Source organism: Silene latifolia, chromosome 5 (assembly GCF_048544455.1).
Source record: "Silene latifolia isolate original U9 population chromosome 5, ASM4854445v1, whole genome shotgun sequence".
Classification (NCBI taxonomy): Eukaryota; Viridiplantae; Streptophyta; class Magnoliopsida; order Caryophyllales; family Caryophyllaceae; genus Silene; species Silene latifolia.
Genome location: NC_133530.1, coordinates 88,829,304 through 88,856,689, shown reverse-complemented (window position 1 = coordinate 88,856,689; position 27,386 = coordinate 88,829,304). Strand labels below are relative to the sequence as shown.

The 27,386-nt window shown below is 37.5% G+C and overlaps 2 protein-coding genes across 2 annotated transcripts; one reads left to right on the top strand and one right to left on the bottom strand.

The window, feature by feature from the left end:
- The first annotated feature begins 9,095 nt into the window (after positions 1–9,095).
- LOC141657815 (zinc finger CCCH domain-containing protein 46-like) lies at positions 9,096–13,167 on the top strand. Its single transcript, XM_074465160.1, has 8 exons — positions 9,096–10,124; positions 10,955–11,116; positions 11,216–11,395; positions 11,487–11,578; positions 11,759–12,013; positions 12,123–12,261; positions 12,402–12,564; positions 12,699–13,167. Exons 1-7 carry the CDS (start codon positions 9,283–9,285, stop codon positions 12,562–12,564), a joined length of 1,833 nt encoding a protein of 610 aa, XP_074321261.1. The 5' UTR covers positions 9,096–9,282; the 3' UTR covers positions 12,699–13,167.
- A 5,228-nt stretch (positions 13,168–18,395) lies between these two features.
- Positions 18,396–26,875, bottom strand: LOC141655729 (uncharacterized). Its single transcript, XM_074462793.1, has 7 exons — positions 26,743–26,875; positions 26,614–26,627; positions 26,363–26,455; positions 21,211–22,440; positions 20,383–21,137; positions 19,761–20,337; positions 18,396–19,616 (listed from the first exon to the last, which is right to left on the bottom strand). Exons 1-7 carry the CDS (start codon positions 26,873–26,875, stop codon positions 18,396–18,398), a joined length of 4,023 nt encoding a protein of 1,340 aa, XP_074318894.1.
- Between the last annotated feature and the right edge of the window lie 511 nt (positions 26,876–27,386).

Genomic DNA, 27,386 nt, shown 5'->3' with positions numbered 1-27,386 from the left:
GTTTTACACCCATCTAATTTATAGTGATTGGCCTAGTTTTTATTTTTTGAGTTGTAAAAGCATTTGTAAATCTTGGTCAAACAGCACCATAAATGGGTTATGAGAGTGAGTTTAGAACCAATTGAACTTGTGTAAAAATCAGACATACGAGAATAATTTCTCATTTTGTGTTAAGAGGTATTACAAGTTACTTGGGATTGAAGATCAAACAGCTTAAGTGAGTTAAACGGGTTAAACATACGAATGGAGTTGAGTAATATTCAACGTTAATACCGTCATTCCTCTTTCTTTTGTGAATTGATGAGCCAAGTGAAAAATCTAAAGTCAATTACAAAAAAAAAAAAAAGGTCGCAACAATTACTTTATGTGCGTTTTTTTTTAAACATGCAAAACAAACGAAATCGAAAATAATGAAAACAAGGACCATGATTTTGAAACTTCTGTTATCAACATTTATTGATCTCTTGTCAAGGTCGTATTTTTGACATGCTCGTAGTGTTCTTATAATTGATGCCCATAAATCCTAACGGCCAAAACGCAGTTTGTTATCATCATATTCTGGGATTTGACAACCAACGACCAATTGCTCACTTTAGTAAAGCCATTTTTAAACTTCAAGAGAGTGAGAATATTTAACGTTTGAGCTTAAAGAGTAAAATGAAGACATGGTTAAAGAATTTGAAATGGTTGAAATTTTGAAAATATTAAGATTTATTTAATTTAATTGGTTTTTGAGATGGACTTTTTTAAAGCTTACGAATTGTATTTTCCGCGATCTTGGGAGTTGGGCATAATTTTGGCCAAATGTATTATTCCCACCTCTGTTGTAAAACTTTATCGTGTTAGTTTCTAAATATATTTTTGGAAAATAAAATAAATAAACTTATAAAAAACCAAACGAGTTACATAGTTTTCAATTTAAAGTTATAAAAGCTTCAATGTTTTAAACATAATGAGTTATCTGTTGCAATGCCCCTGATTTTAAGTGTTATGGAGTGATCGACAAGGATTTTAGTCGATAGACTAAAACTGTTAGTCGATAGACTAGTGTAGAGCCCGTGCGAATGCACGGTATATTAGATGGTCATGTGTAGAGAACTTAATAATTAGAGCTAATAATAATATATAAATGAACTTTTAATTTTATTTGTAATTATCTACAATTGTTAATGTACAAAAATACTATGAATTAAAATAAAGCGAATCTTACATTTTTACTCGGGGATAAGTTTATGATTAAAAAAAATAAGATTGTTAGTTTAATTACAAAACTTAAGCATTTTTACGCATTTGAAGCATATAACTATTTTTGTAATTTTTGTTACTATATACGGAGAAAAAAATTTAAAGAACAAAAAGTGAAAAACACACAATGATTTTAATAATATGAGTAAAATCTGCATACGTTTTAAATATAATATTTACGACATTTAAGATACATACATTGGACTAATGAGATAATAATGAATAAAATACATTTAGCCCAACTTTAAAACCTGCGGTGTTTGATAAGATACTGTGAGTCTGTGACACATAAAGGCCATATATTAGGTCCAATACATATCTAGATAAAGTTAGGCCCAATTTCTAGCTAAAAACATTTAGGCGGGAAAATTTTCAGTTTTCTTATTCTTTTAGTATAAGGGGGATTAAAATCTGCCCCGACAGGTGATTTAGTCGATAAACTGAAACAAGTTGTCTATAGACTAAAATTGATGCAACGCATCTTTTAAATTTATCTGCAACTTTGAAATCTTATTTTATTATTATTATTATTATTCTAATATTTCCTAAACACTATATAAACACCCCTTCTAATTAGATTTAAAATCCTTTAACTTATTTTACAACTTTTTACGCAATAATTCTCTTATAATCATCTAGGGTTAAGAGAGAGAGATTATAAATTGAATTGGGAGTCTTTATTATTGTAAGTTCTCTAATAAGTAAAAATAACAAGATTATGTCAAAGGCTCAAAGCAAGCACAACTATTTTAAAATCTACTTGGTACTCCGTACGGAATATTTCTTAACGATTCCAACTCGGCAGCAACCAGACTATACAAAGATAGCTACCCCAAAAACTAATAGATCAAGGCAAAATGGCAAATGCAACACTATCCAAACTCAATCCATCAAGGTACAATTCACTGTTCCACGGTTTATCTATGGCGACTGAAGCAATCAAGAATAGCATCAATATCAATTGTCCCAACTAATCATCTAAGACGCTCGGACATATTCATCAATGGATTGCGAATCCCTTTGACTATTTAAGGGACCTGTATCTTTTTCATGTACTACCACTCATTATTGCGTATCCCAAAACTAAGGAGTCACCGCCAGAAGATGCATATTGATATGATTTTTCTTTAACTTAGTATCATTCCCATTACCCGTTACAGGACTTACATTAGATCATTAATTCAAGCGAAAAAAGTTATAAGCCTTGAAAACTGAATTAGTGATTTATTAATACATCATGCAACACTAATGAGTCAATTCGGTCATCCAAGTAGACTAAATATGCCTCATTAGGTTACGATACTACTGACTACAAATGAGCGTTACTTGAGTATTGATGGATATTATTATTATTATTATTATTATTATTATTATTATTATTATTATTATTATTATTATTATTATTATTATTATTATTATTATTATTATTATTATTATTATTATTATTATTATTATTATTATTATTATTATTATTATTATTACTACTTACTACGATTATTAAATCGTCTAAGGTCAATAACAATATAATTAATCATCCAATCGACTAGTCCCATATTATTTCTATTTAATGAAGGTAGATCGCACACACTAACATTTAAAAGTACTACTCAAATGACAAAATGTTCGAAATAATAGAATTTACTAATGTAAAAAATGACGGGTATTACACGAGCGTTTCTGACTCCTTTTGGGCCAGCGCCTGAGTTTCGAGCTCTCCTTGTCCCTTTCTTCAACATACTCGATTACTTGACTAGGTCCAATATATTTACTTTAGATAAAAGCTTGATGAATTTGGGCAATAAGAGAGTGTATAAACAATCTCTCGTAGAGTAGGTCTCATATAAACGCCTTCTACAACAAAACATTGCAAAATATTTTGATATTTTTTACCCAAATATGATAATTGGCGAAAGCTATTTTAGTAGGAATATCAAATAAAATAACAATTAGAGGCTGTTTGATTGGGAGTATTCAGGAAAATAAAAGAGGAACAAGTGGATTGATACCCTTGTTTGTGTTTGTTTGACCAAAAGAATAATTCCCTTACCCCCACTCTTAAGTCTTACCCCTAACTCCTTCTACTTTCTTACACCCCCCCTTCCCCATCAAGGTATCCCATACCCTTTTCCCATTACCACAACTTAACCCACTGCCACCAACATTAACCATTGCCATCCACCACCTCCGACATCTGTTCACTAGCGCTACACGGCAGGCCCAACAACGCCGACCTTCCCGCCGGAGTTCCCCTCGCCCATTCGATAAACCTTGCACCACCACTAAAACAACCACCATAACACCTTAAAACCTCCCCCAAGACTCGAAATCCCCTCCCCCGCTTACGAAACCGTCAAAATTGGTGGTTTCGTGGGCGGGGGAGGGGATTTTGAGTCTTGGGAAAGGTTTCAAGGGTTTAAAGATGGTGTTGTTTCTAGTGACAGTAGGACGGCGATGGGTAAGAGGCTAAGGAGATGGCCCCAGCGGCGGAGGGTCGGAGCTGGTGTTGTAACACCCCCATATACCAAGGTGTCTTATCAAGGACCACCCTGACATATAAAGGTGCTACTATCTCGGTTGTTCGAGGTAAGTATATCAATAGGGACCATCAAAGAACAATTATTAAAGTATAAAGTTAAACTTATTATATGTCTCAAAACCAAAACTCAAGTAAAAGAAAATGTAAACCAAGTACAACTCATAAAGTATCTAAGAACTTGTGACAGCGGAAGCTAAGACTCTAGGTGATGACACTCCCTTTCTCGATCCCGCAGCTACCATAAGATCATCACCTGTTAATATCTGCTCACCATCCCCGAATGGGTCACCACAGTTTTGTAAAACATAAACGGGTCCAGTTCACCGAATAATCGAAATAAGAAATCACAAATACAACCAACACAATGCAATTCAATTGTAGTACCATCCTCCAAACTCATTAGTAACCAGTAACTGACTACACACCTAATTGTGTAGCCCTGCCAGGTTACCCATCGCAACAGGTAACCCTCACCGCCAGTAGGGGACCACAGTCTTGCCCACCTAAGCCCCGATCATCGCAACTAGCGAATAACCCATGTCCATTAATGTGCGTACCCCTTGTGACGGGAACCACAAGGGACGAATCAAGGGCGTGAAGCGATTCCCGATGATGACTCTACTCAGCCGAGGGCGCACCTCGAGAACCATAGACAAACAACAACCAAGCCAATCATCCAAGAATCACAATTCAATAATATACTAATCATGTTAATACCTCAATCATTATCATCTTAAATCAATTAAACAGGTAACTGAGTAGGGAAAATCCTACCTTATTATGATCCCGAAATCACAAGCAAACAACCAAAGCTAGAACTGTTCCTCTACGAATCTTTCACCTAAAAATAATCACAAACATACCATATGTCACAAACATACCAAAAACCCCTTTTCCCCAAATTAACAATTAGGGCAAAACCCTAAAAGACGACATACTAACTGATTACAAGCACTAGAGACTTATCAACGAAATCGGGACAAAAAGACGGAAATGTAGACTCACGATCGTTCAATTAGCTATGAGAGTGATTATGGAGATGCTGAACGTCGTTAGGTTTTGTAAAAGTGATTTGTAAACTTTTAAAACGTAATTTATAATCTCTAATCACCTTAATCAAAATCGCGGAAATTAATCCCGTCAGACCGGATACTCGGTCGAGTACGTCTTACTCGGCCGAGTATCTCACTATTCGGCCGAGTGTCCCTGTATAGTAACCTGACCAGAAAACACACGACACCCTACTCGACCGAGTTAGCCCTATTCGGCTGAGTAGGTTGGACTCAAAAAACTGTGGTATTACAGGCGTTTCTTGTGGTGGAGGTGGACATGTAGCGATGTAAGTGGACGATAGTAGTGTTAAGAGTGATGGTTGTGGGTGATGATTGAGTAAAGAGTTGATTGATGAATGTCAAGGGTTTTCCCTTTCTTATGCTAACCAAACAACTAGTTAAAATATGGGTAATTCCATTTCTATTCCTTTCTTATTTCCATTCCCTTTTCCTTTGTTGAACCAAACCCCCCTTAATTTTACAATAATATAAAATGATTTTACAGAGTGTTACTATATTTAATTGACTAATAGTGAATGCATCTCAAAATGACATGAAATAAAGTCCCCTCACCAACTCCTAATTTTCAAATTTTAACACTCACCTAGTTCTAAAGATGGAAATGGGTCGTGTCTGGAGGAGAAAATGGCAGGCTCATGCCCATGAATGTGGGCTTTGTGTTGTGTTGTGCCGTGCTGGTGAAATGAAATGGTGGTCCATGCACGCCGTGCTTGAGCGCGCGTAAGCAATTTCTCCACGTGAACCTTGTTTCTTTGTTTGTTGAGGTGCCTGGACTAGGCACTACGCCCTCCATTCAACTCCACTTTACATGTTTGCTTTATCACGTTTGTCAACACGACTTCTACGCGGTAAATATCTTTAGCTATGTATTTGTAAAAATTATAAAAGTTAGATATTTTTAATGTACTCTTAAAGACGAATCAAATAAGATCCAACATGAATATATTTTAACTTATGTATCGAGAAAAAATTGAAATTGAATATCCGCTTGTGAATAGTGTGCAAAAGAGAAACATGCAAAGTGGAGTTGAATCGAGGTAGAGTTGATCAAGTGCGGGCCGACCCGTTCGGCCCGCTAAAATAGCGGGCTTGGACAAGGAAAATCAAAAATTAAACGGGTAACGGACAAGAAAATTCGGCCCGCTAGAATAAATGGACGAGCTTGGACTAAACAAAATTGCCCATGGGCGGCCCGCTAGGCCCGCTATTATTAGTAACCTCATAAAAGTCCTCAAACCCTCAATCTCAGACGTTCTCTGCTCATTTCATTTGCAATTTGTACACTCTAAATCAATTAGGTAGCGCAAATGAATACTTATGCCTTACGTATAAGTGGGAGATTGTCGGTATTTACACTTGTCGTATAAAGATTCTCCGAGATTGGACATGCTAACGGGATTGTCGCATAAAGATAGTACCTTTCAAGTATTTACACGGGAGTGTATCCGCTAACAGTGCCACAAAAAATAACGAGGCAAAAATGAACTTTTGATGTTTGTAGTAGAACATTGCCAAACTTGTGTTTTTTCCAAAATTAATAAACTTATCTTTTGAAAATTAGTATACTTTTTTAAGGGTAAGCTTTTAAAGATAATTGTTAAGATTTAGGGGGATGTAGCTATAACAGACTCGTGTTTTAATAGAAACACTAATTTTTATATTTTTTTAGTCAGGCCCACGGGCCGACCCGCTCTCTTGAAGTGGGTGGGTACAGATAGTGGAAAATGGCCCGCTTAGCGGGCTCGAACTATTAAATACGGCCCGCCGGACACTTTTTTAGCAGCTAGGCCCAGCCCATGTCCAACCCAAGCCCGCTTTTGATCAGCTCTAAATGGAGGGACTAAGGGAGTATCTTTTTTCTTAAATTTCAGCCCAGACATAACTCACGGCCCATGACATGCTGTGCCATACTAATCTTGTATCATGTTAAAATGGGCTATGAGCCTTGTTAAGACGTGCCGACCCAATGACCCGCATGCCCACTCCCATCTCTACCTAGCTCACCAGTGACAAGCCACTACATTCACAAATTCATGTACATTTCATTGGGGGATTTTCAATGTTATGTCATTATAAATTATAATTTCCTCACTCTTATTCAGATGACTTTATTTAACCAACCGTCAGATTGAACTTTCCCTATGTTATTTCAGTGATCGAAAGGTGGAAATTGGGGAGAAGGATGTATTCCTTTGGTCAGCAGTAACGTCCAAACACTTGGGTCTTGGTCCATACTTAATTCATTCATATGTCAAATCCCACCAATTTGAATTTAAATTTGAATTATCATATTTATGTTTATGTTTATGGTAAGATTGTCATATTTAGGCCTGTTTTTCTTTACTTAATTTCAAATTATTTCAATTTAATTTAGCTTTTTTTTTTTTAATTATGTTCAGTTCAGTGTAATTTTCTTTTCACAAATTAACTCTTAATTCAGTTTCATTAATTAAGTTCAGTTCAACTCCAATAATTTCAGTTAAGTTCAGTTCACAGTTTCAGTCCAAAAGAACAGGCCTCCTCCTATCCAATTCATTATTAGTAGTGTACAATTTTTGGGTTGTGTTCGAAACGATGGTTTGACCGTATTTTCTCTTTAATTATACACGACTAGTTTTTTTTTTAAAATGATTTATAAGTAGTTTTTTAGGAGACTTTTTCATATCAAATCTAAATATGTTAGTGTCATCTTTTAAAATTTCATACAAAATACTTTTTTTTTCTATGTTTACCGTAAAAGTTTATGGAGTTGACCTCTAAAAAATAAATGTTAACAATAAATTGAAGCGGAGGAGATATGTTTTTAAGATTGCCCCAACTGTCGATAAGGCTGATCAACACCAAAAAAAGATACTGAAGGCAACTTAGGTGCTGTTTGGCCTAGTTTATGTGAAATAACTTTTACTTTCTAGAATGACTTTTTTCATAAACTACTTTTTGAAAAAGTTGCAGTTGTTTGGCCTAACTTAAAAGTAGTTTCTTAACAAATTGATGTGTTTCTACTACTGTTTTTTTTTTTTTTTTTTTTAGTTTCCATAATCTTAAGAGTTTTTGGGAGAAGTAGAAGCAGAAGCATCAATTTGGTGCTTCTGTTTCTAGTAGCTTTTTATTAACTTCTGACTTTTCAAAAAGTAGTTATTTTATCCGGATCGGTAAATATCGTCGACGTTTTAGTAAATATCGTCGACGTTTTCATTCCAAAAGACGATAATGCCCTTTGCATAATTACACTATTTTCTCTCTCTAAACAATTTTCTCTCAAATTCTACTAAAAATCAACTACATTTCGATCTCTCATTGCATTAAACCAATTAAAAGATGTTAGAAATTAACGCACATCGACTAGAAAACTTAAATAAATTTATAAAATCGCCAAATAAACGTATTAAACACGTTTTTTTTTTAAAAAAAAATGAACTAGTTCATGGACTAAATGTTAAGATTCAACAATCGACCACGGACCAAACGTTGAAAACCAAAGTTTGCCATGGTCCAAACGTGGAAAACCAACGTTGGCCGTGGTCCAAACGTTGGAATCCCACGTTTGGACCACGGCAAACGTTGATTTCCAACGTTTGGTCCATGGCTGAACGTTAGATATCAAAGTTTGGTCCATGGTTCAACCTTGGGGTATAAATTTCAGATTTACGCAAACAATTAGCAATATGTTATTTACAAAATTAATGTCATGAACTAATTAGGCTGACATATTGTTAATTGTTGTTGTTGTTGTTGTTTTTTGTTTTTAATTTAGTTGAGTTTGAGAGAAAATTTTTTAGAGAGAGAAAGTCAAAAGGGCAGTCATCGTCTTTTTTATGAAAAACGTCGTCGATATTTACTAAAACGTCGTCGATATAAATCAGCCCCCTATTTTATCTCCCTAAGAGTTTTTGGGAGAAGTAGTGTTTGACCCAATTTCTACTTTTACAATTAAAAAAGCACTTAAAAAGCTTGACCAAACACCCCTTAATTGATAAACTGTGAATCCCTCACAAATTTGGTTTTTTCATTCGCATAAATCAGTAATCAAATATTAAATCAGTTGCATTAACCAGTTATAACAAGACTATACGATTACTTCCTTCTTTGGTGCAATTATATGGTTACTTCCTCGTAATTGCGTAAAACGATTTTACACAAGATTTTCGACCTTTATTAAAACTCTAAAAAAAATGTGAATAAAATATTTACCATGCTACATGGATTGAGAATATAAAATCTCCGAATCTTTTACTCTTATCAAAGTTTATCATAATTACCATTTTTATCTAACAAACTTTTGCTCTTCCAATTCATCATTTTTTCAATTCCTTCCTTTTTTTTCTTCTTCTCTCTTTCTCCTTCTTTTCTCTCCTTTTACTTCTTCATTCACTATACTTCCTCCCTTCAAAAAAAAAACCCCAAAAAAACCTCCATTAATCCCAAAAAATGGAGTCATATGAAGCATCAAGATTAATATTTTCAAGAATCCAAAACATAGATCCAGAAAATGCATCAAAAATCATGGGTTATATACTCTTAAACCATGAACAAAATGACATTATACACTTAGCATATGGACCAGAAACACTCATTATTTCCTTAGTTAAAACTGCTAAAATTCACTTAGGACTTTCGTCGAACACCTTATCTGCATCTCCAGTTAACCCGATTTCTAACCCTATATCCATTTCTAGACCCGACCCACTTTCTATTCCTGTCCCTTCTTCAAGAATGTCAAACGGGTTTGACTCGTTTGACCCGTTTTCTCCTTCTATTTGGTCTCCTAATCACATTTCCTCAAGCCCAAAAAATTCCAAAAGTTTTGATTTTTCCTATGTTAATGATGATTATCCGTTGAAAAATCCGAACTTTGACCCGTTTCTTGATGACCCATTAAAAAATTTGGACTTTTTTGAGCAAAATTTGGATTTACCATATTTGGAAGACTGTAGTAGTAGTACTAATGGTGGTAGAAATTCATGCTTTAATGGTGAAAATTTGGGTTATGTTGGTGGTGTTGATGATTCAAGTTCCGGGTTCGGGTCCGGGTTTGGGTTTAAGCCTTGTATGTATTATACAAGAGGGTTTTGTAAGAATGGCGGTGCTTGTAATTTTGTTCATGATGATGTTTTTGAACATTGTCAAGAAGAAATTATTAGGTCTAAACTTGCTTATAAACATAGATTAGCTGCTCAATTAATGGCTAATAATAATAATAATATTAATATTACTAATGGTGGTTGTCTCCCTTTTAACAAGTTGAATTTCCTCCCTTCTGATGCTCAAAGGTATATACTTTTTTTTCGTCGAAAAATGGGTTGGTCTCGTATTATATTAATTAATACTGGTATTGTATTACTTTATGTTCTTTTATTTAACTCGATACTACTTGGTGACGTCCTAATTGTGTTTCTGTTCTAATTCTATTCGGGTTGATTTGATTTAACTCGATATTATTTGGTGACGTCTTAATTGTTTCTGTTTATAATTCTATTTGGGTCGATTTTATTTAACTCGATACTACTTGATGACGTCTTTTAATTGTTTTCTTTTCTAATTTGTTTCGTGTCGGGTTTTGATCAAGACCGTAGCACGGGTGGTACAATATCAAATGTTTTTGAGTGAGGTTTTACTAAAACACATGTGTAAACCCACTCTTTGACTGTCTTATTCAAGAATCCAAGTGTTAGATTTCCCTGCATTATGTATAATAATAATGGTACTACTATTGTATTACGGATTAGTACTATATACTCATGCACAATTTTGTTTACTATGTTGTACTCTTCCGTCTTAATCATTTGTTTACGTTTTTTTATTTTAAGTATAGGTTCTTTTAATCGAAGTTAAACAAATGACTAGTATGGAAGGTCGAGTTTGTATTATACTAATGCTTGATGTTCTTCCATTGCAATCATTTGTTTGCATTTTCTATTCTATGCATAGGTTATTTTAATCGAAGTTAAACAAATGATTGGTAGAGAAGGTCGAGTTTGTATTACACTAATGTTCGATGTTTATGTTATACTCCGTATTTGAATAGTATTGAATGGTTGTGAAGTGGGGTTTTGATGGGGTGGATGGTTGAGTTTAATTGAGGCATTTACTGACAATGTAGATCAGCTGCTTCATTGATGATGAGTGAGGATTTTCACAAGATGACTCGTATGAGAATGGCAAGGTTTACTGGGATGGACTGTGACCCTAGTTCTAGACAGATTTACTTAACATTTCCAGCTGATAGCACTTTCAAAGAGGAGGATGTTTCGACTTATTTCAAGTATGAATGTCGTCAAACTATCGCTTTTTCGTAGATTATGTTTATTATAATGTGGCTAAGAAATGTTATTTATTTGGTTGTGTTTGTGTGTGATTAAAGCAAGTTTGGACCGGTTCAAGACGTGAGGATTCCTTATCAGCAAAAACGAATGTTTGGTTTTGTTACATTTGTCTTTCCGGAGACTGTGAGGATCATCTTAGCCAAAGGAAACCCGCATTTTGTCTGTGATTCTCGCGTTCTTGTTAAACCTTATAAGGAAAAGGGCAAACTTCCTGATAAGTAATTTTCTCTCCAAACGCTAATTTAGGTTTAATTATGGTCATTAAACAAGTCGTATTTCCATGGTTATGAGTTTGTCGTGTTATTGTAGAAGGCAACACCAGCATCAGTTTGAGAGGGGAGAATATTCTTGTTCTAGTCCATCCGAGCATGATTATGGGGATCCATATGATATCCAGCTTGGTAAGCACGATAACTCACTTGTTAATCTGGGTACATTGTGCTTTATAGATACGCGGATATGTTTTTATATTTTTGTCGGTCCTATAACATTATTATGAGATCGCCTTATTAGACTTTGTATGATGTAAATGCTTATATTATACTCCGTACTAAATCGGTGCATCTTTGTTTCTTGAATAGGTGAAAGAATGTTGTATGGCCCTCAGGAGATGTTGCTGAGGAAGAAACTGGAGGATCAAGCGGAATTTCAGCATGCCCTTGAACTCCAAGAGAGGAGGCTGATGAATCTGAAGCTGTTAGATTTGGAAAATCAGCAACATCGACAAAATATTTCTGTTGGATCTCCCATTCTTTCGCCAAACATGTTGTCTCAGGGTTCGACAAATCAGTTTTCCATGTCTCCATCCAATGACATCAGTAAAGTTATTAATGAAGGTGGTTGTACATTCCTTTTAAATGTTATTATTGCATTTGTAAATGTATATTTTTTTTGAATTCGTGATGGTTACTGTCTATTGATCATGATTTGTGCATGGTTTTATAGAAACGAAAGAGAGCCAAATTGGGGTAATTGATGATCTATTTGCTGAGGGAGTTAATCCTGGTTTCGATGATAGCAATGGCGGTGTTCCAAATAAGGAAGGTAGCTCCCCCACCAATGAAAAGGATGAACATTTTGAAAGGTATATGATATTTTATCACAATGTACATGGCAGTTCTATCGTCATGAATGTTCATATGAGTTCGTCTTTAACGAGACCAATTGGTTGAGTCGTATAGTTTTACTATAACTAATCCTTATCGGAATTCTAATGACATGCAGCCTGAGCAACGTGCTTCAAGATAACCTCTTTGCTGCTCCATCAAAATCGTCTTCTGACAGCAAACCTGCGTCTTTCTCCCCAGCTCTAGCAGAGTTCAATAATGCCGCTTCTGACAATGACTCTACCTCGCCAGCGACAGCATACGGGGATTCAACTTGTTAGGTAAAGAGAGCTGTCTATTATTGACCAAGTTTTGATTAAAGTGTCTTGTTACTAAATTACAACTAATTAGCAGAATGTCACATCGCTTGCTGTACTATTTTTTACCGATGATGTTTTTTTTCTTCAACATGCAGAAATTTTAACCACACAATATCCAAGAGGAGAGGAGGATATCCCCTAACAAGCTGTACAGCCGAAAAACTCGACAAATACCCATATCAATTTAGGAAGGTCTTCTTTAAAGATCACTATCATCCTTATCATCATGATAATTACATAATACGGAGTCGTTCCTTTATCCTCGTTACAAGAATAGATTAATATGCATACATGTAGGGGGTACATATAGTCATATAGACGGAAATTATGAAAGCAAAAAAGAGAGGCTTTCCATGACTTTTGCATCCTCTCTTTACGCTTGTACTCGTACTTAAACCTCACTAAAGGATTTATTAAACTCTTTTGCTAGTATAATCACTATATCATCTAATCCAAAGAAAAAAGGCCATGTTTTACAAAGCTTTACTTGTATATTGGTCCTAAGTTGTAACTCGTAACACAAGGTCTTTTATAACGCGGTTTAAGAAATGTATTTTTTTTTTTTTTTTTTTTTTTTTTCAAGTCGCTTATTTGAAAAGTTGAATCGCTACGTGCTTAGATTTAACATGGTAGATGGAAGGAATTGAGGTATTTGTGCAGGATGAATACTACTTTGCTGATATGATGATGATCCAGAAAAGGTGTTTTTTCTTGGTGAGCTTTTTCCTTTTGTACTTTTTGTTTAGTATGTTATTGTTCTCAATAGCTGTTTCCTCATATAGCGCCATAGCGGGTTTTAAGGGGGAACCCGATGCTGTGCCATTACATGTCTTTTTATACGGGGTTTCATGTTTGGCGAGTCACAACATGTTGCTCTAAGTATAGTACAAGTAGTATGCAACATTTAACGAAAGAGGACATGAGTAGTCAAATGTGGTCGATGGGAGCTCCGTGTTTGACGCGTTTATTACAGGTTCGAGTTTAGTAACACCATACATGATCTGATGCAAGAGGGTACTGAGAGAGTGCTAATTTAAGGGATTGAAGGATTGAAGAGGGGTCTTTTAAAGAGAGACATGAAGTGGGATGGGTCCATATACTCACATGGGTGCTGACACTTTGTTATGAGTGGTATATTGCAGTGCAGTGCAGGAGGGTGTTAAATCACTCACCACCCTCCTTTCTCTTTCAATGTTTTTAACTTCACTTATTGGCTTTTATCATCGAAACCAAATATTTTTTGATTTCAAAAACGGAAAATGCACGCGGTGCGGTGTCCTTGAAATTTGATGTTTTGCCCGAAATATTCAATTTTTTGACCCGGAAAATTTTAAAAGGCTATAACTCGTGTTTACGAGCTCAGAAAGTCACAATTTTTTTTTTTTCAAATTGATTATCTTTTCGAGAACTACGACTTGAAAAAAAAAGTTGTCGAGTTTGGAATTCGTGACCAAGAGATATGGTCACTCAAAGTTTGTTCGTAAAAAAACTTTGACGTACATAAACTCCTAGCCACGGGATTCAAATACGACAACTTTGAATTCATAGACACGAGTTATAGCTTCTTAAAGTTTCCCGGAACAAAAAATTGGACATTTCAAGCAAAACATCAAAGTTCAAGGACACTGCGTGCACTTTTCCTTTAAAAAATAAACAATGCTAGGACACCATCGGGTGGCTACCCAATCTCGGTACCAGCTTCTCACATTCTCTTATATAAGACCATTATTTTAGTGGTTTCCTAAATATTGCATGTGAGAGGGTTGTACCAAGATTAGATACCACCTGGTGGTATAGGACTATATGTCGTACTCTATAGTTTGCAGTAGTATGTCGAAGCTTATGCTGGATTTTAGAAGGATTGAAGCTGACCAGTATCTACAATATGTTTTCTAATTTTGTTGATATTAGTCACTCAAGTTAGCATGTTTATTCGATTTTATTTTTATTTTTGCGAGGCTCGGTTGGTGCTACTTGCTAGGGTTAAATAAGGATGGCTTTCTAGTTTTCTTATGCAAAATATGGCTGCTTTTTAGAAATATGTTAGAGGACGTTGTAAGACAGTACCATTAAATTAGAAAACAAGTCATTTATTAACATTAATTTGTGTCCATACATTCTATTCCTTGTGTTGTGTGATTATGGATGTAATTACTTTAATTACTGTTGAATGTTGGTATAGATATTAAATAGGAGTACTACGGAGTAGTACATGAATCCATGCAATGCTATGTTTTTTGTTGTTATCGAACGTGAACCCATAAAGCTCCGTAATCTAAATGTGGGTATGATTCAAAGAGAGTTTTATTTGCATTGTTAATTGTTGGGTTATTTGTTCAAAAAGGCAAAACTTTATGTGGTGGTGTTTCTTTGCTCTTGATTCTAAGTGCAACAATAAATGTACTCTTGACTATCTAGTTTTCTTCAACACAAATTCTTCCAAATTGGATTGGAGTAATTAAATTAGATGAAGGCTTCAATGGAAGTTGAATAAAATTGGTAAATTACGTTTTTTTAGTGTTAAATAGAATTTAAATATAGATGAAGTTTAGCTCATTTCTTCACAAATGAACTCTTATTCCAGTTCACCGTCATTAAATTCCGTTTAGTTTAACTCCATTAAATTCTGTTCAGTTTAGCTCTTTCAAGCCGAAAGAAAAGGACCTAATACTACATACTCCCTCCTATTCTAGATAACCGTCCCATTACGAAGATGGTACAAGAATTAAGAAAGTGAGTTTAGACCACACAAAACGGACAATGAGACAGTTATGTGAATAGACGGAAATGAAATTGAATTTGGACCACACAACACTTACCAAAAATAGATAATGGGACAGTTATCTGACTAGACGGAAATGAACAATGGAACGGTTATCTGGAATAGAAGGGAGTATGATGTATCATAATGAGTACAATGTTTACATAATACTTCCTCCTATTCACCATTTTCTTTCCTATTTCCTTATTCGGATTATTCAGGTTTTCTTCCCTATTTCCTTTTTTGGGTTGATTTGTGTGGTCCAACTCTTTCGAGGTGGTTTGATAGCCGGTGGCTTCAACTTACCCCCTCATTCGAAAGGATTAGATAGGTTGGTCCTACCCTAGAGGATCAACCTAGTTTTCTTACCTAAAAAAAAAAATAAAAAAAAAAATAAAGCTGAATATTAGAAATTACTCGAAAACCATGTGAAATATATTCAAATACTCCGTGTATGAAAACTATATCTATATTCAACTAAATAATGAACTTATGAGTTTAGCTTCGACTCTATTCCTTCCTACCTGTATATTATAATCAAATAAGCAATTTTTTTGTGAACAAACCCATGACCTACTTTAACACAAATGAATTCTTTGTGCAATTTTTTACACAAATGTATGATGAATATACTCTTACAATAAAATTATCAGTTCTCCTCTCTAAACGGGTCAAACACTATTCAATATAAAATAAATGAGATAATTTAGATTAAACTAAGAATTTTTGTAGAATTATTGAAGGAACAATAAAATCTTGTATTGTACAATGGTCCGTACGGTTGTCTGATTTGTTTTAAAGGGGTAATAGGGTAGGGGGTGAAGTGCTCCATAAAATTTATTATAAATTCGGACAATGTCCGTCACAAGTTTGTCACCTGTCGAATAAAACCCACATGAGTAGATGGAAATCAATCATTTGTCACTCTCTAAGCATCTTGTTGGGTTTGTGCCTTGATTCTGTTAACCGTCGCTTCGAATAACTATGCGGGGGTCTTGTTGTCAGGTCACCGAGTCTGGATCCAGGGGCGAAGCGCCCTGGTTTAGGGGTTCGGGGACAACGCCCCCGAAACTTAAACGGTATCCGTATCTGTTGTTGGGCTAGGTCTGTTTTGGGCCTTTACGTATTAGGGCTTCTATTGGACATTCATGTCCAACTCTTTCGAGGTGGTTTGATAGCCGGTGGCTTCAACTTACCTCCCTCATTCGAAAGGATGAGATAGGTTGGTCCTATCCTAGAGGATCAACCTAGTTTTCTTTCCTAATCAAAAAAAAAAAAAAAAAAAAAAAAAAATTGAGTGCATAAATATAAGTGACATGCTTTGGTCAATTTCACTTGTCATCGCGGTCCCCTTTTTTTACTCGAAAAGCTGCGGTCTTTCGTCAATGCATGATTCTTGTTTCTTGTATTTGTCAGTCATTATAAAACCATGTAAAATTACCAATCAAAACTTTGGTCATCTTTCAACCTTTGTTTAGGAATTAGGACGACTCAACTTTTATTTTTACCCAAATTTTTATATATAATGGATAATATTTCGTTACAAGCTTATAACAGGTTAAATAAAATTACAAGGGTAGTTAGACAAAGACAAGTTATTTATAACTTCTTAGATACTTTATTTTTTATTTTATCTAACTTAGTGGGTAATATGACCCGTCATAAACTTGTGACGATACTTTTTTTTTTTTTTTTTTTTTGTTTGAAAAGCTCCAAAAGGGATTTAAATATCATTAACACAATCAAAAGAGACTAACTCGGCAATGTTTAGCGGAAGTACATCGACCCAAAAACGCCTACCAGGCAACCACGGCCTTACATGAGCAAGTTCGTGAGCCACCTTATTACTAGAACGCCTAACATAGGAAAATTCAACAGAGTTAAAGAAAGGACAAAGCGAATAAATGTCATCATAAATAAGATATAAATCACTACGGCCTTGCTTCCGCTTGCGCAAGTCTTCTATCACTGTCAAGCAATCACTTTCGATTTCAACATCCGATATCTCCATATTCTTCGCCTCATGAAGACCCATAAGAATCTCTTCAGCCTCGAGCATAGACGGTTCCCGCATCTCTTCCTTCTGGACCGTGACACCCCATAAAACCTTCCCTTCATCATTATGGCAAATAGCACCCAGACCCAAGCCCGCACCCACCATTGTTCCTGCGCCAACATTGATCTTCACCCAACCCGGCTTTGGTTTAATCCACCTTTGAGGCACCACTTCACGCTCCACACCCTCTGAACCTGACATCCCTCTCATTTCCTCAACAAACTCCCTCACCCGGAGCAGCACACCCTTCACACTCCACCGTACTCCTTCAAAAACAACCTTATTACGCATTTCCCATATCGCCCAACTTCCCGTCATCAACTCCACACATTCCGCCATACCCTTATCCCTCATCATCGCCTCTATCCAGTCCCTTATACGATCGAACTTCACACCCGACAACACATCCACCCCCAGGCCACCCCATACACCCCGTACCCAACTACACTCTCGCACAATATGAAGACCCGACTCCACATCATACCCGCAAATAGGGCAGCCATTCATAGTCCCCGGAATCCTTCTAGCTATATTATTCTTTGTAGCAATAGCATCGTTACAAAGTTGCCAAAAGAAAACTTTAATGCGAGGTAAAACCGGAACTTTCCATATCCTCTTCCATAACCATTCCTCGCTCGAGTAATCCGATTGTTCCTCTTGACACCCACCTCCCTTCGACAGTGCCCCATACGCCGTTTTCACAGAGTAGTTACCATCCCTTGTCAATTCCCAACACCACACATCTCTAGAATGGTTCCCACCCAGCCTGATACTCAGAATGTTATCCGCTTCAAATGCAAGAAAGGTCGCGCGAACCAAATCAGCATTCCAGCTATTCGTTTCAGGCCGTGTGAGGTCCGAAACTCGCATCTCCATATCAGAGTTTCCACGAGCTGTCAACACCATTTTTGAAGCCGTCCTAGGCAACCACGGATCCACCCAAACACGCGTGTCTAACCCATCTCCAATTCTCTTTCACGCCCCTAATTTAACCACATCCCTCGCTTCCCAAATACTCTTCCAAGTATAGCTAGGAGCCACACCAAGTTCTGCCTCCATAAAGCTTGTCGATGGAAAATACTTAGCCTTCAAAACCCGTACCATTAAAGATTCGCTCTCAGTCATAAGTCGCCAAGCCTGCTTACCAAGTAGTGCAATATTAAACCTATTAAAATCACGGAAACCCAATTCACCTCTCGACTTGGGAAGACACAGACGATCCCAGGCCACCCATGCCAGCTTCCTCTTACCCCTATCCGCCCCCCACCAAAACCCGGATACAAGTGAACGTAATTCATCGCAAAAATTAGCAGGCAGCTTGAAAACACTCATGGCATATGTCGGAATCGATTGGGCAACTGCCTTTATCACCACTTCCCGCCCTGCCTTACTGAGCAGCAAACCACGCCATCCCTGCAACTTCTTACTCAACTTGTCCCGGATAACTTTTGAGATCACATGCTTCGAATGACCCACTATCGTGGGCAGACCCAAATAACGGTCTTGAACACCTACCACCCGAACCCCAAGTACTGCAACCACCCTTTCTTTTCTGTCTCCCCTCGTCCCCTTGCTAAAAGACACAGTCGTTTTATCGAAGTTAATGACCTGACCTGAAGCTCTTTCATATTGTGCTAAAATATCCATTACCTTTCTAGCCTCCGACTCAGCTGCTTTAACAAAGAAGATACTATCATCAGCAAATAGTAAATGAGAGATAACAGGCGCCGTGGGAGCAATTCGAATTCCATGCAAAGTGCCAGCCTCCACCGCGCGTTTCATCAGACTAGATAAAACCTCAGCGCACAAAATAAATAAATATGGGGAAATTGGATCGCCCTGCCTCAAACCTCTCCCTGGATAAATAGGATTAGACAGCTCACCATTCACCACTACCTCATAAGACACCGTCCGCACACAATTCATCACCCTATCTACCCATACCCCATCAAACCCCATACGCAGCAACACTTTCTCTAAAAACACCCACTCCACACGATCATATGCTTTGGACATATCGAGCTTCAATGCCATGTGGCCACCACCCCCTCTTGAATTTTTCATGTAATGGAACATCTCAAACGCAAGAAGAATATTGTCAGTTATTAGACGACCCGAAGTAAAGGCACTTTGATTTTCTGACACTATATCTCCTAAAAACTGCTTCAATCTATTAGCTAACACCTTTGAGACAATCTAATAAACCACGTTACACAAACTTATTGGCCTAAAATCCACCATCCTGTCCGGAGCCTTCTTCTTTGGAATGAGGACAATATGGGTTCTATTAAAATTGCTCGGAAAGGCCGCACCATTTAAAATACTCAAACACTGTCTAACCACAGAAGGCCCAACTATATGCCAGTATGTTTGGAAAAAGAGAGCATTCATACCGTCCGGCCCTGGAGCTTTAAGCGGATGCATCTGGTTCAAAGCTTCCACAATTTCAACCTCAGTGTAATTAGCTCGAAGTATATTATTCATCTGCTCTGTAACCCGCCCCTCAACCCCGCTTAACAACCCATCAAACTCCTCGGGTCCTGAGGAAGCAAACAGATTAGAGAAATAACATAATGCGCCATCAGCAATCGCACCAGTGGTAACCCTCACGCCACCATTGTCATCCACCAAACGACCTATATAATTCCGCTGCTTCCTCTGTGTCGCCTTTCTATGAAAAAACTTAGTATTCTTATCTCCATCTTTCAGCCATATAGCTCTCGACCTTTGCCTCCAGAAAAGCTCCTCCTGCCGAATCAACTTAGCTATATCCCGTACCAACCCTTGCCTCTCACGCACCAACCGCACACTTCGTGTACTCTCATTCAGCTCTCTTAATCTTCTTCTCTTAGCATTAATATCTCTAACAATCTTACCTATATTCAATCCCTTCCATTTTTGCAATTCTTGCGCACATCTCGAAATAGTTTTCAGGACATCAACATCATTATCATCCCATTACCTCCGAATAGCATCCTCACATCCCTCCTCCCCAACCCAGATATGTTCAAACCTAAACCGCCTCCTTAGCCCGCTAGCTTCACTCACACATTTATCGAAAACAACCTTCAGGGGCGCATGATCAGACCATTCACGATCCAGATGGACCAGTCTAGCATAGGGAAACTTATCGAACCACAGATCTGTACCCATCGCTCTATCAATTCTACATTGTCTATTATCATCGCCAGCTTGTCCATTATCAAAAGTAAACTCATAACCTTCATATGGAAGATCTCTTAACCCACAATCGTCAATTGCATCCCTGAAGTTGTTCATTTGCCACTGAGCTCTAGAACCACCCTTCATCTCAGTAGAATACATAATCTCATTGTAATCGCCCACACACAGCCAAGGCTCCTGTGATTGACTTGCCAGAATACGAAGCTGCTGCCACGAAAGATGTCTATCCTGAATAGCAGGCCAACCATAGAAACCAGTTATACGACACTTCTCCCCATCGAACTCCACATCAAAATCCATATAATGTACAGAAGCAGACCGAAGAGTACAAGTAATATTACTACGCCATAACATTGCGAGACCACCCGACCTTCCCATACTATCTACCGCCACCCCAGTAAAACCATCGAACTTCCCCCACACACCTTGCATTTCTTTACTACTTAATTTCGTCTCACATAAAAATACAATACTAGCCGCTTTCCGACGGAGCAAATTCCTTAATCCGCCCACTGCAGCGGGGTTGCCAGCCCCCTGCAGTTAAGGCTCAAGAGATTCATTGGGCCCGGCGGGGTTGAAATGAATCAACCTCCGCCTCAGATATTACCATCGTCACATCCCTGTGAATCAACGACTTCTTCGAGACATTTGTCTTCCCCCCTTCGTCATCACCCCTAATCCTCTTTTGATTCTCATTTAACATTGAATTGGTAAGAACCTGTTCAGCATTCACACTATTCCCACCCTCCTGTCGCAATATTCTCTGCCACTTCTTCCCATACCTCGACACGACACCACCACCATTCAGTCCCACGTCAACCCCTGCCCCTACAACCACCATATCAGTCCCCCCTTCAGAACACCGCTCCTCCACATTACCCTTCCTAACCTCCGTTTCCTCCTCATCTGTCATAACCAGCGCAGTCGAAGGAGTCCCTTGCGTGACCCTATTCTGCCCCTCCCCCAAAGATGCCTTATCCGTCCCCACAAAACCTGAACTAACCAATCCTGCCTCCTCATCAACTATACTCCCCAGCTCAACCCTTGTCTTCCCCAATCTAACTTTCTGAGTATTGGATAAAGCAAAACGTTGTAATTTTTCAATCATCTCCTTTTCGCTCCGTCTATACTCCTCTTCGAATTCAGGCCTTAAATCCCTACTAGTCTTCTTCCCCTCCGTCACACCCGCCTTACCACCCCTCCACGGTGATGCACGTAACTTATCCCCAAACCTTAGCTCCTCCTCTTCATACGGTCCGTCCTCACAATCTTTCGCCCCATGTCCCAACACACCACACCCATAACAAAACATGGGCATTCTCTCATACTTAACGTCAAACGCCGTCACTTTCCCATTCGGCATACGAATCTCAACAGAAGATCGAAGTGGTTTTCTGACATCATGTAATACTCGAATTCGAACTGCTCGTTCCATCTCAGGAAAAGCGGAATCATCCCTACCAACATAACTACCCAACTGTGAGCCCAGACGACTCAAATTATCTTCATTTATCCGTCCCTTAATGGGTAGGTCATAAATTCGAGCCCGAATTGGAAGATAGAACAACGGGGTATCAGTCATCTTCTCCTCACCATTAGATTCATTGAAGCACAATGCATACTTATCAAAGTGCCATGGCTGTCCCTCCAATACCTTAATCTTGTCCCTCTCATCTTCAAAACGAAAGATAAAAATCCGTTCTTTGGTATCTAGCACATTACCCATCACACGCCCAACTGGGTTCCAGATTCGGAGCATCGTATCTATAGCAGCACGAATATTAATCGCTTTCGATGCCCAAATTTTACCAATAATTATCTTCTCTGCCCTAGACTCCTGTACGTCGTCACCTTCGATAGCCCAATCAAACACCTCACCCCACCACCTTTCAAGCCGCCCATGACTCCCTTCCCCTTACTACAACTACCGCGTTCCATAACAGCCTATTACAAACTCTAATAGACATGTATGTAGTAAAGCAGAGGAACGAGAACAAATCTTAACTAAATTCGTCCCCAAAACGCAGAAAAACAAAACCCTAGCAACCAATCCAATCCCTACTCATAGACTTTAAAGGTTAAAGATGAAAGAAAACCAACCTACAAGCACCTGCTGTAGAGGAGGACCTTGATCAAGAAGGAATTATCCAAGATTAACAAAGACTAGAACTCCCACAGAGAGAACCCTAGAGAGACGTATGTCAGCTAAGATTAATTTTGATAAAGAAAGATAATGTTAATGATGACGATTATGCAAGATTGATAAGGAGAAGAAACTAGGTTAATCTAAGATCAACCTATAACATCCTTACGGATGAAAGTGAAAAAAAGAAAATCAGAGAGATTTTCAAAACATCCACCGAAAAGTAAAAAAATGGCACAAAGAAAGACTTTCAAAAAAAAAAAAATCAAAGGCTTTGAAAACCAAGGGAAAAAACCACAAACTCATCACATAACCAAAATCTGTAAAGGAAACAATACATACACCTCGTAGAAGAACAAAGAAACATAAACTCCAATGATGCAGTATCATGCAATATTCTTCAAACTGTTACCCAAACTTTGAAAAAGTTTTGCGGAAAGATAGATCTTCCCAAACTACAATAATAATATTGTTTAGCTATAAAGAATGCATTATACTAAGACTCAAAGAAATGACTCAAAAAAGCTCTCCTAGGCTAAAATGGAGAGAAAAAAAAAGTCAAATCTTATAAAAGGTAAAAATCTTCTTTAGGTCTACACACCTTATCTCGTACTAATAAGGCCCAATAAATCTTCTTCCAGGCCCAGCTAGCACTAGAAGAAGGCTGATAAGACCACCAATCCTGATTTTAATATACACTGAATGCACCCCATTGGACCCACAAATGGTCTTTTTTTCCTGGTAAGCCATCATACATACTTTCCCATTGGAGCAATGTCCTATAAGTCCGAATTCAAATTCACTTGGCCATCAAACTTTTTAGGTCTACGCACCTTATCTCATGAAACAGGAGAAGATTTGTTGTATTGAATATTACCCTGCCATAGATAATTCCTACATATAGCATCAAAACTCTTAAGGATGCTCTTTGGAAAAATAAAAATTCTTGACCAATAATTTTGCAATTGGCTTAGAACAGATTGCACTAACATTAATCTTCCACCATAGGACCATTTCCTAGCACCCAAGGTTCTAATTGTAATACTATGGTTTTCTGGTCTTAGTTCTGCAGAATTAGCAGTCACAGACTCCTTAAAACTTCTCCAGCAAACCGCCCCTCCGTTCATCAAAAAAAAAAAAAAAAAACAGCCCGGGATTTTAAATCATCCCTATCGGTTTGGAAACTGGCATCCGTATAACCTCTTATACATAATTCATATTCTCCTCCAAACACTAAGAATTAATTCTTAGTCCTTCTCAAGTACTTAAGAATATTCTTGACGGCTATCCAGTGACTCTCACCTGGATTTTTCTGAAAACGACTCGTCATACTCAAAGCATACGAGACGTCAAGACGAGAACACATCATAGCATACATGATCGATTTAACAATGGAAGCATAGGGAATCGATTTCATGCGTTCAATATCCTCAAGCTTAGTAGGACACTGTATTTACTCAAAGTAATCCCACTGCCTATAGGCAGAAAACCTTTCTTGGAGTTTTTCATATTGAATCGGTCAAGAATCTTATCGATATAGGCTTCTTGACTCAAAGCTAATATCCTTTTAGGTCTATCCCTATAGATCTGGATACCCAAGATGCGCTGAGTTTCTCCCAAATCTTTCATTTGGAAGTGATTTCCTAACCACCTTTTAACAAAAGCAAGCATATCTACATCATTCCCAATGAGTAATATGTCGTCCACATATAAAAGTAAGAAAACAACTTTACTCCCACTAAACTTCATGGATAAACATGGTTCCTCAACACTTCGAGAAAACCATTCTGTTTAATAACATGATCAAAACGATGACTCCAACTCCTTGAGGCTTGCTTAAGACCATAAATGTATCTCATAAGTTTGCATACTTTGTTAGGATCCACAAAACCTTCAGGTTGTGTCATATACACCTCCTCTTCCAGAAACCCGTTTAGGAAGGCGGTCTTGACATCCATTTGCCATATCTCATAATCATGAAATGCAGCAATCGCTAATATTATCCGAACAGATCTAAGCATAGCAACTGGTGCAAAAGTTTCATCATAGTGTAAACCATGAACTTGAGTGAAACCCTTTGCCACCAATCTAGCTTTGTAGACATATTTATGTCCATCCATGTCAATTTTAGTCTTAAATATCCACTTACACTGAGGAGGTCGAACATCTTTAGATAAGTCAATCAGGTCCCATATCTGATTATCGTACATGGAATCCATTTCGGATTGCATGGCCTCGAGCCATAGCTTAGAGTCAGAACTAGTAATAGTTGCTTTGTAGGTTTTAGGTTCATCACTTTCTAAAAGTAAAACCTCATAGTCACCATCTTCCTCAATAATACCAAGATATCTATCAGGCTGGCGACTAACCCTCTCTAACCTCCTAGGTTCAGAAGGAACAATAACTAAGTCAGACGCAGAAGGAACATTTTCCTGTACTATCACATCAGCTTGTGGCTTTTAGATATCTATTGTAGAAGTAAACTCTGTCTTCTAGAAATAAACTCTTTTTCTAGAAAGACAGCTTCACGAGCCACAAACATTTGTTCTCGTTACTATTGTAGAAGTAATATCCACAAGTTTCCCTAGGGTATCCTACAAAAATACATTTTTCAGAACAAGGTGCAAGCTTATCGTCAGACTTGCTCTTGAGATAAGCATCACAACCCCATACTTTCATGTATCGCAAATTTGGGACCTTACCTTTCCATATCTCATATGGAGTTTTGTCAGTTGCTTTAGTGGGACTTTGATTAAGTGAGCGTATAGCAGATAAAATGGCAAATCCCCAAAATGACTTAGATAACTCAGTTTGACTCATCATTGATCAGACCATATTTAATGATGTTCGATTCCTCCTTTCTGCCACACCATTCAGTTGTGGTGTGGCAGAAGGAGTTAATTGAGATACAATACCACAGTCTTTAAGGAGATCTCTAAAGTCATTGCTTAAATATTCCCCACCACGATCTGATCGTAATGTTTTAATCTTCTTATTTAATTGGTTTTCTACTTCATTCCGAAACTCTTTGAACTTGTCAAAAGCTTCACTTTTATACCTCATTAAGTAGACATACCCATATCTACTCATGTCATCGGTGAAAGTAATGAAATAGTCATAATTGCCTCTAGCAGTGACTGTCATTGGACCACACACGTCGGTGTGTATTAAACCCAACAACTCACTAGCTCGATATTCTTTTTCCTAGAAAATGTGCACAAGTCATCTTGCCAAGAAGACAAGATTTACATATGCCAAATGATTCAAAAGCGAAAGGTTTAATTATACCAGTCGACACTAGTCTTTTAATGCGTTTCTCGTTGATATGTCCTAATCAACAATGCCATAAATAAGATAGATCGGGATCACTTGTTTTGAGCCTTTTATTATCTAAATGATAAACATCATTGTAATTGTCTAGAATATAAATACCATTGATTAAAATAGCTTGGCTATATACAATCCCATTAAGGGAAAAAGTACAACACTTGTTTTTGATTACAAAATCAAAACCTTATGTGTCTAACACATATACTGATATTATATTTCTAGACAACGTCGGTACAAAATAACAGTTATTTAAAAACAACTACAAACCCAAAGCTAAATTAAGTACATAGGTTCCTACTGAAACGACGACTACTTTAGATCCGTTACCCATTCGGAGATCAACATCACCCTTATTTAGCTTCCTTACACTTTTTAGGCCCTGCAAGTTATTATACAAGTGAGAACCACAATCAGTATCTAATACCCAAGTTGTATTTGAAGCGTAATTTATGTCTATCATAAAAGATTCGGTTGAGAAATTACATGTTGGCTTCACAATGCCCGCTTTGATGTCATCCAAGTATTTTGAGCAATTACGCCTCCAATGTCCCCTGTTATTACAATAGTTACAAGTGTCTTTAAGAGGATTACCCTTGTTAGGTTTAGGCTTGGTAGAGCTATTCGCAATAGCCTTACCTTTGCCCTCTACCTGTACGGACTTCTTACCTGCATTCCTCTTAAACTTATTCTTCCCCTTCACATTGATCGCAAGTACATCCCTCCTCATACTCCCACTCAATCCCATGTCCTTCTCTGCTTGCACAAGCAAATAATGGAGCTCATGTAGACTACTCTTCATGTTTGTCATATTATAATTTACCCTAAATTGGGAAAATCCTTTGACACTTAAGAGAGAATGTAGCACTCGGTCCACCACAAGCTCATCAGGGATCTTGCATCCCAACCCATCTAGAGTTTCCACGTACTCAATCATTTTAAGTACGTGTGAACTCAGGGTTGTCCATCTTTGAGGTTAGTCTCAAATAAACGGACTACGGTGTCATATTGGATTATCCTCGAGGCTTGAGAAAACATGGTAGAAAGCCTCGAGAACACCTCATGAGCATTGCGTAATTTGACGCATTGCCTTTGTAAGGGATGATCCATTGCAAAAAATCAAAACATTTTTTATGGCAGCAGATTCTCTTTGATATTCATTAAAAGTCTCCCTTAGACAGTGGGCCTAGTACTAGGAAAAAGGGGAGAGGGATCGACTAGGTAGCGTAATTTGTCATCACCTGCGGCAGCTAATCGAAGTTGTTCTTTCCAATCTTTAAAATTACTACCGTCGGCTTTTAATACATATTTGT

What these genes read in the sequence shown, in the direction of transcription:
- LOC141657815 (XM_074465160.1), top strand. Translation starts at nt 9,283, where the DNA reads ATGGAGTCATATGAAGCATCAAGATTAATATTTTCAAGAATCCAAAAC. An exon ending in GATGTTTCGACTTATTTCAA is followed by an intron (nt 11,117 to 11,215) that starts GTATGAATGTCG and finishes GTGTGATTAAAG; the next exon opens with CAAGTTTGGACCGGTTCAAG. An exon ending in AAGGGCAAACTTCCTGATAA is followed by an intron (nt 11,396 to 11,486) that starts GTAATTTTCTCT and finishes GTGTTATTGTAG; the next exon opens with AAGGCAACACCAGCATCAGT.
- LOC141655729 (XM_074462793.1), bottom strand. Translation starts at nt 26,875, where the DNA reads ATGAAGAGTAGTCTACATGAGCTCCATTATTTGCTTGTGCAAGCAGAG. An exon ending in TGTGAGGATGCTATTCGGAG is followed by an intron (nt 20,338 to 20,382) that starts GTAATGGGATGA and finishes AACTATTTCGAG; the next exon opens with ATGTGCGCAAGAATTGCAAA. An exon ending in ATATAGTTGGGCCTTCTGTG is followed by an intron (nt 19,617 to 19,760) that starts GTTAGACAGTGT and finishes GTGGTTTATTAG; the next exon opens with ATTGTCTCAAAGGTGTTAGC.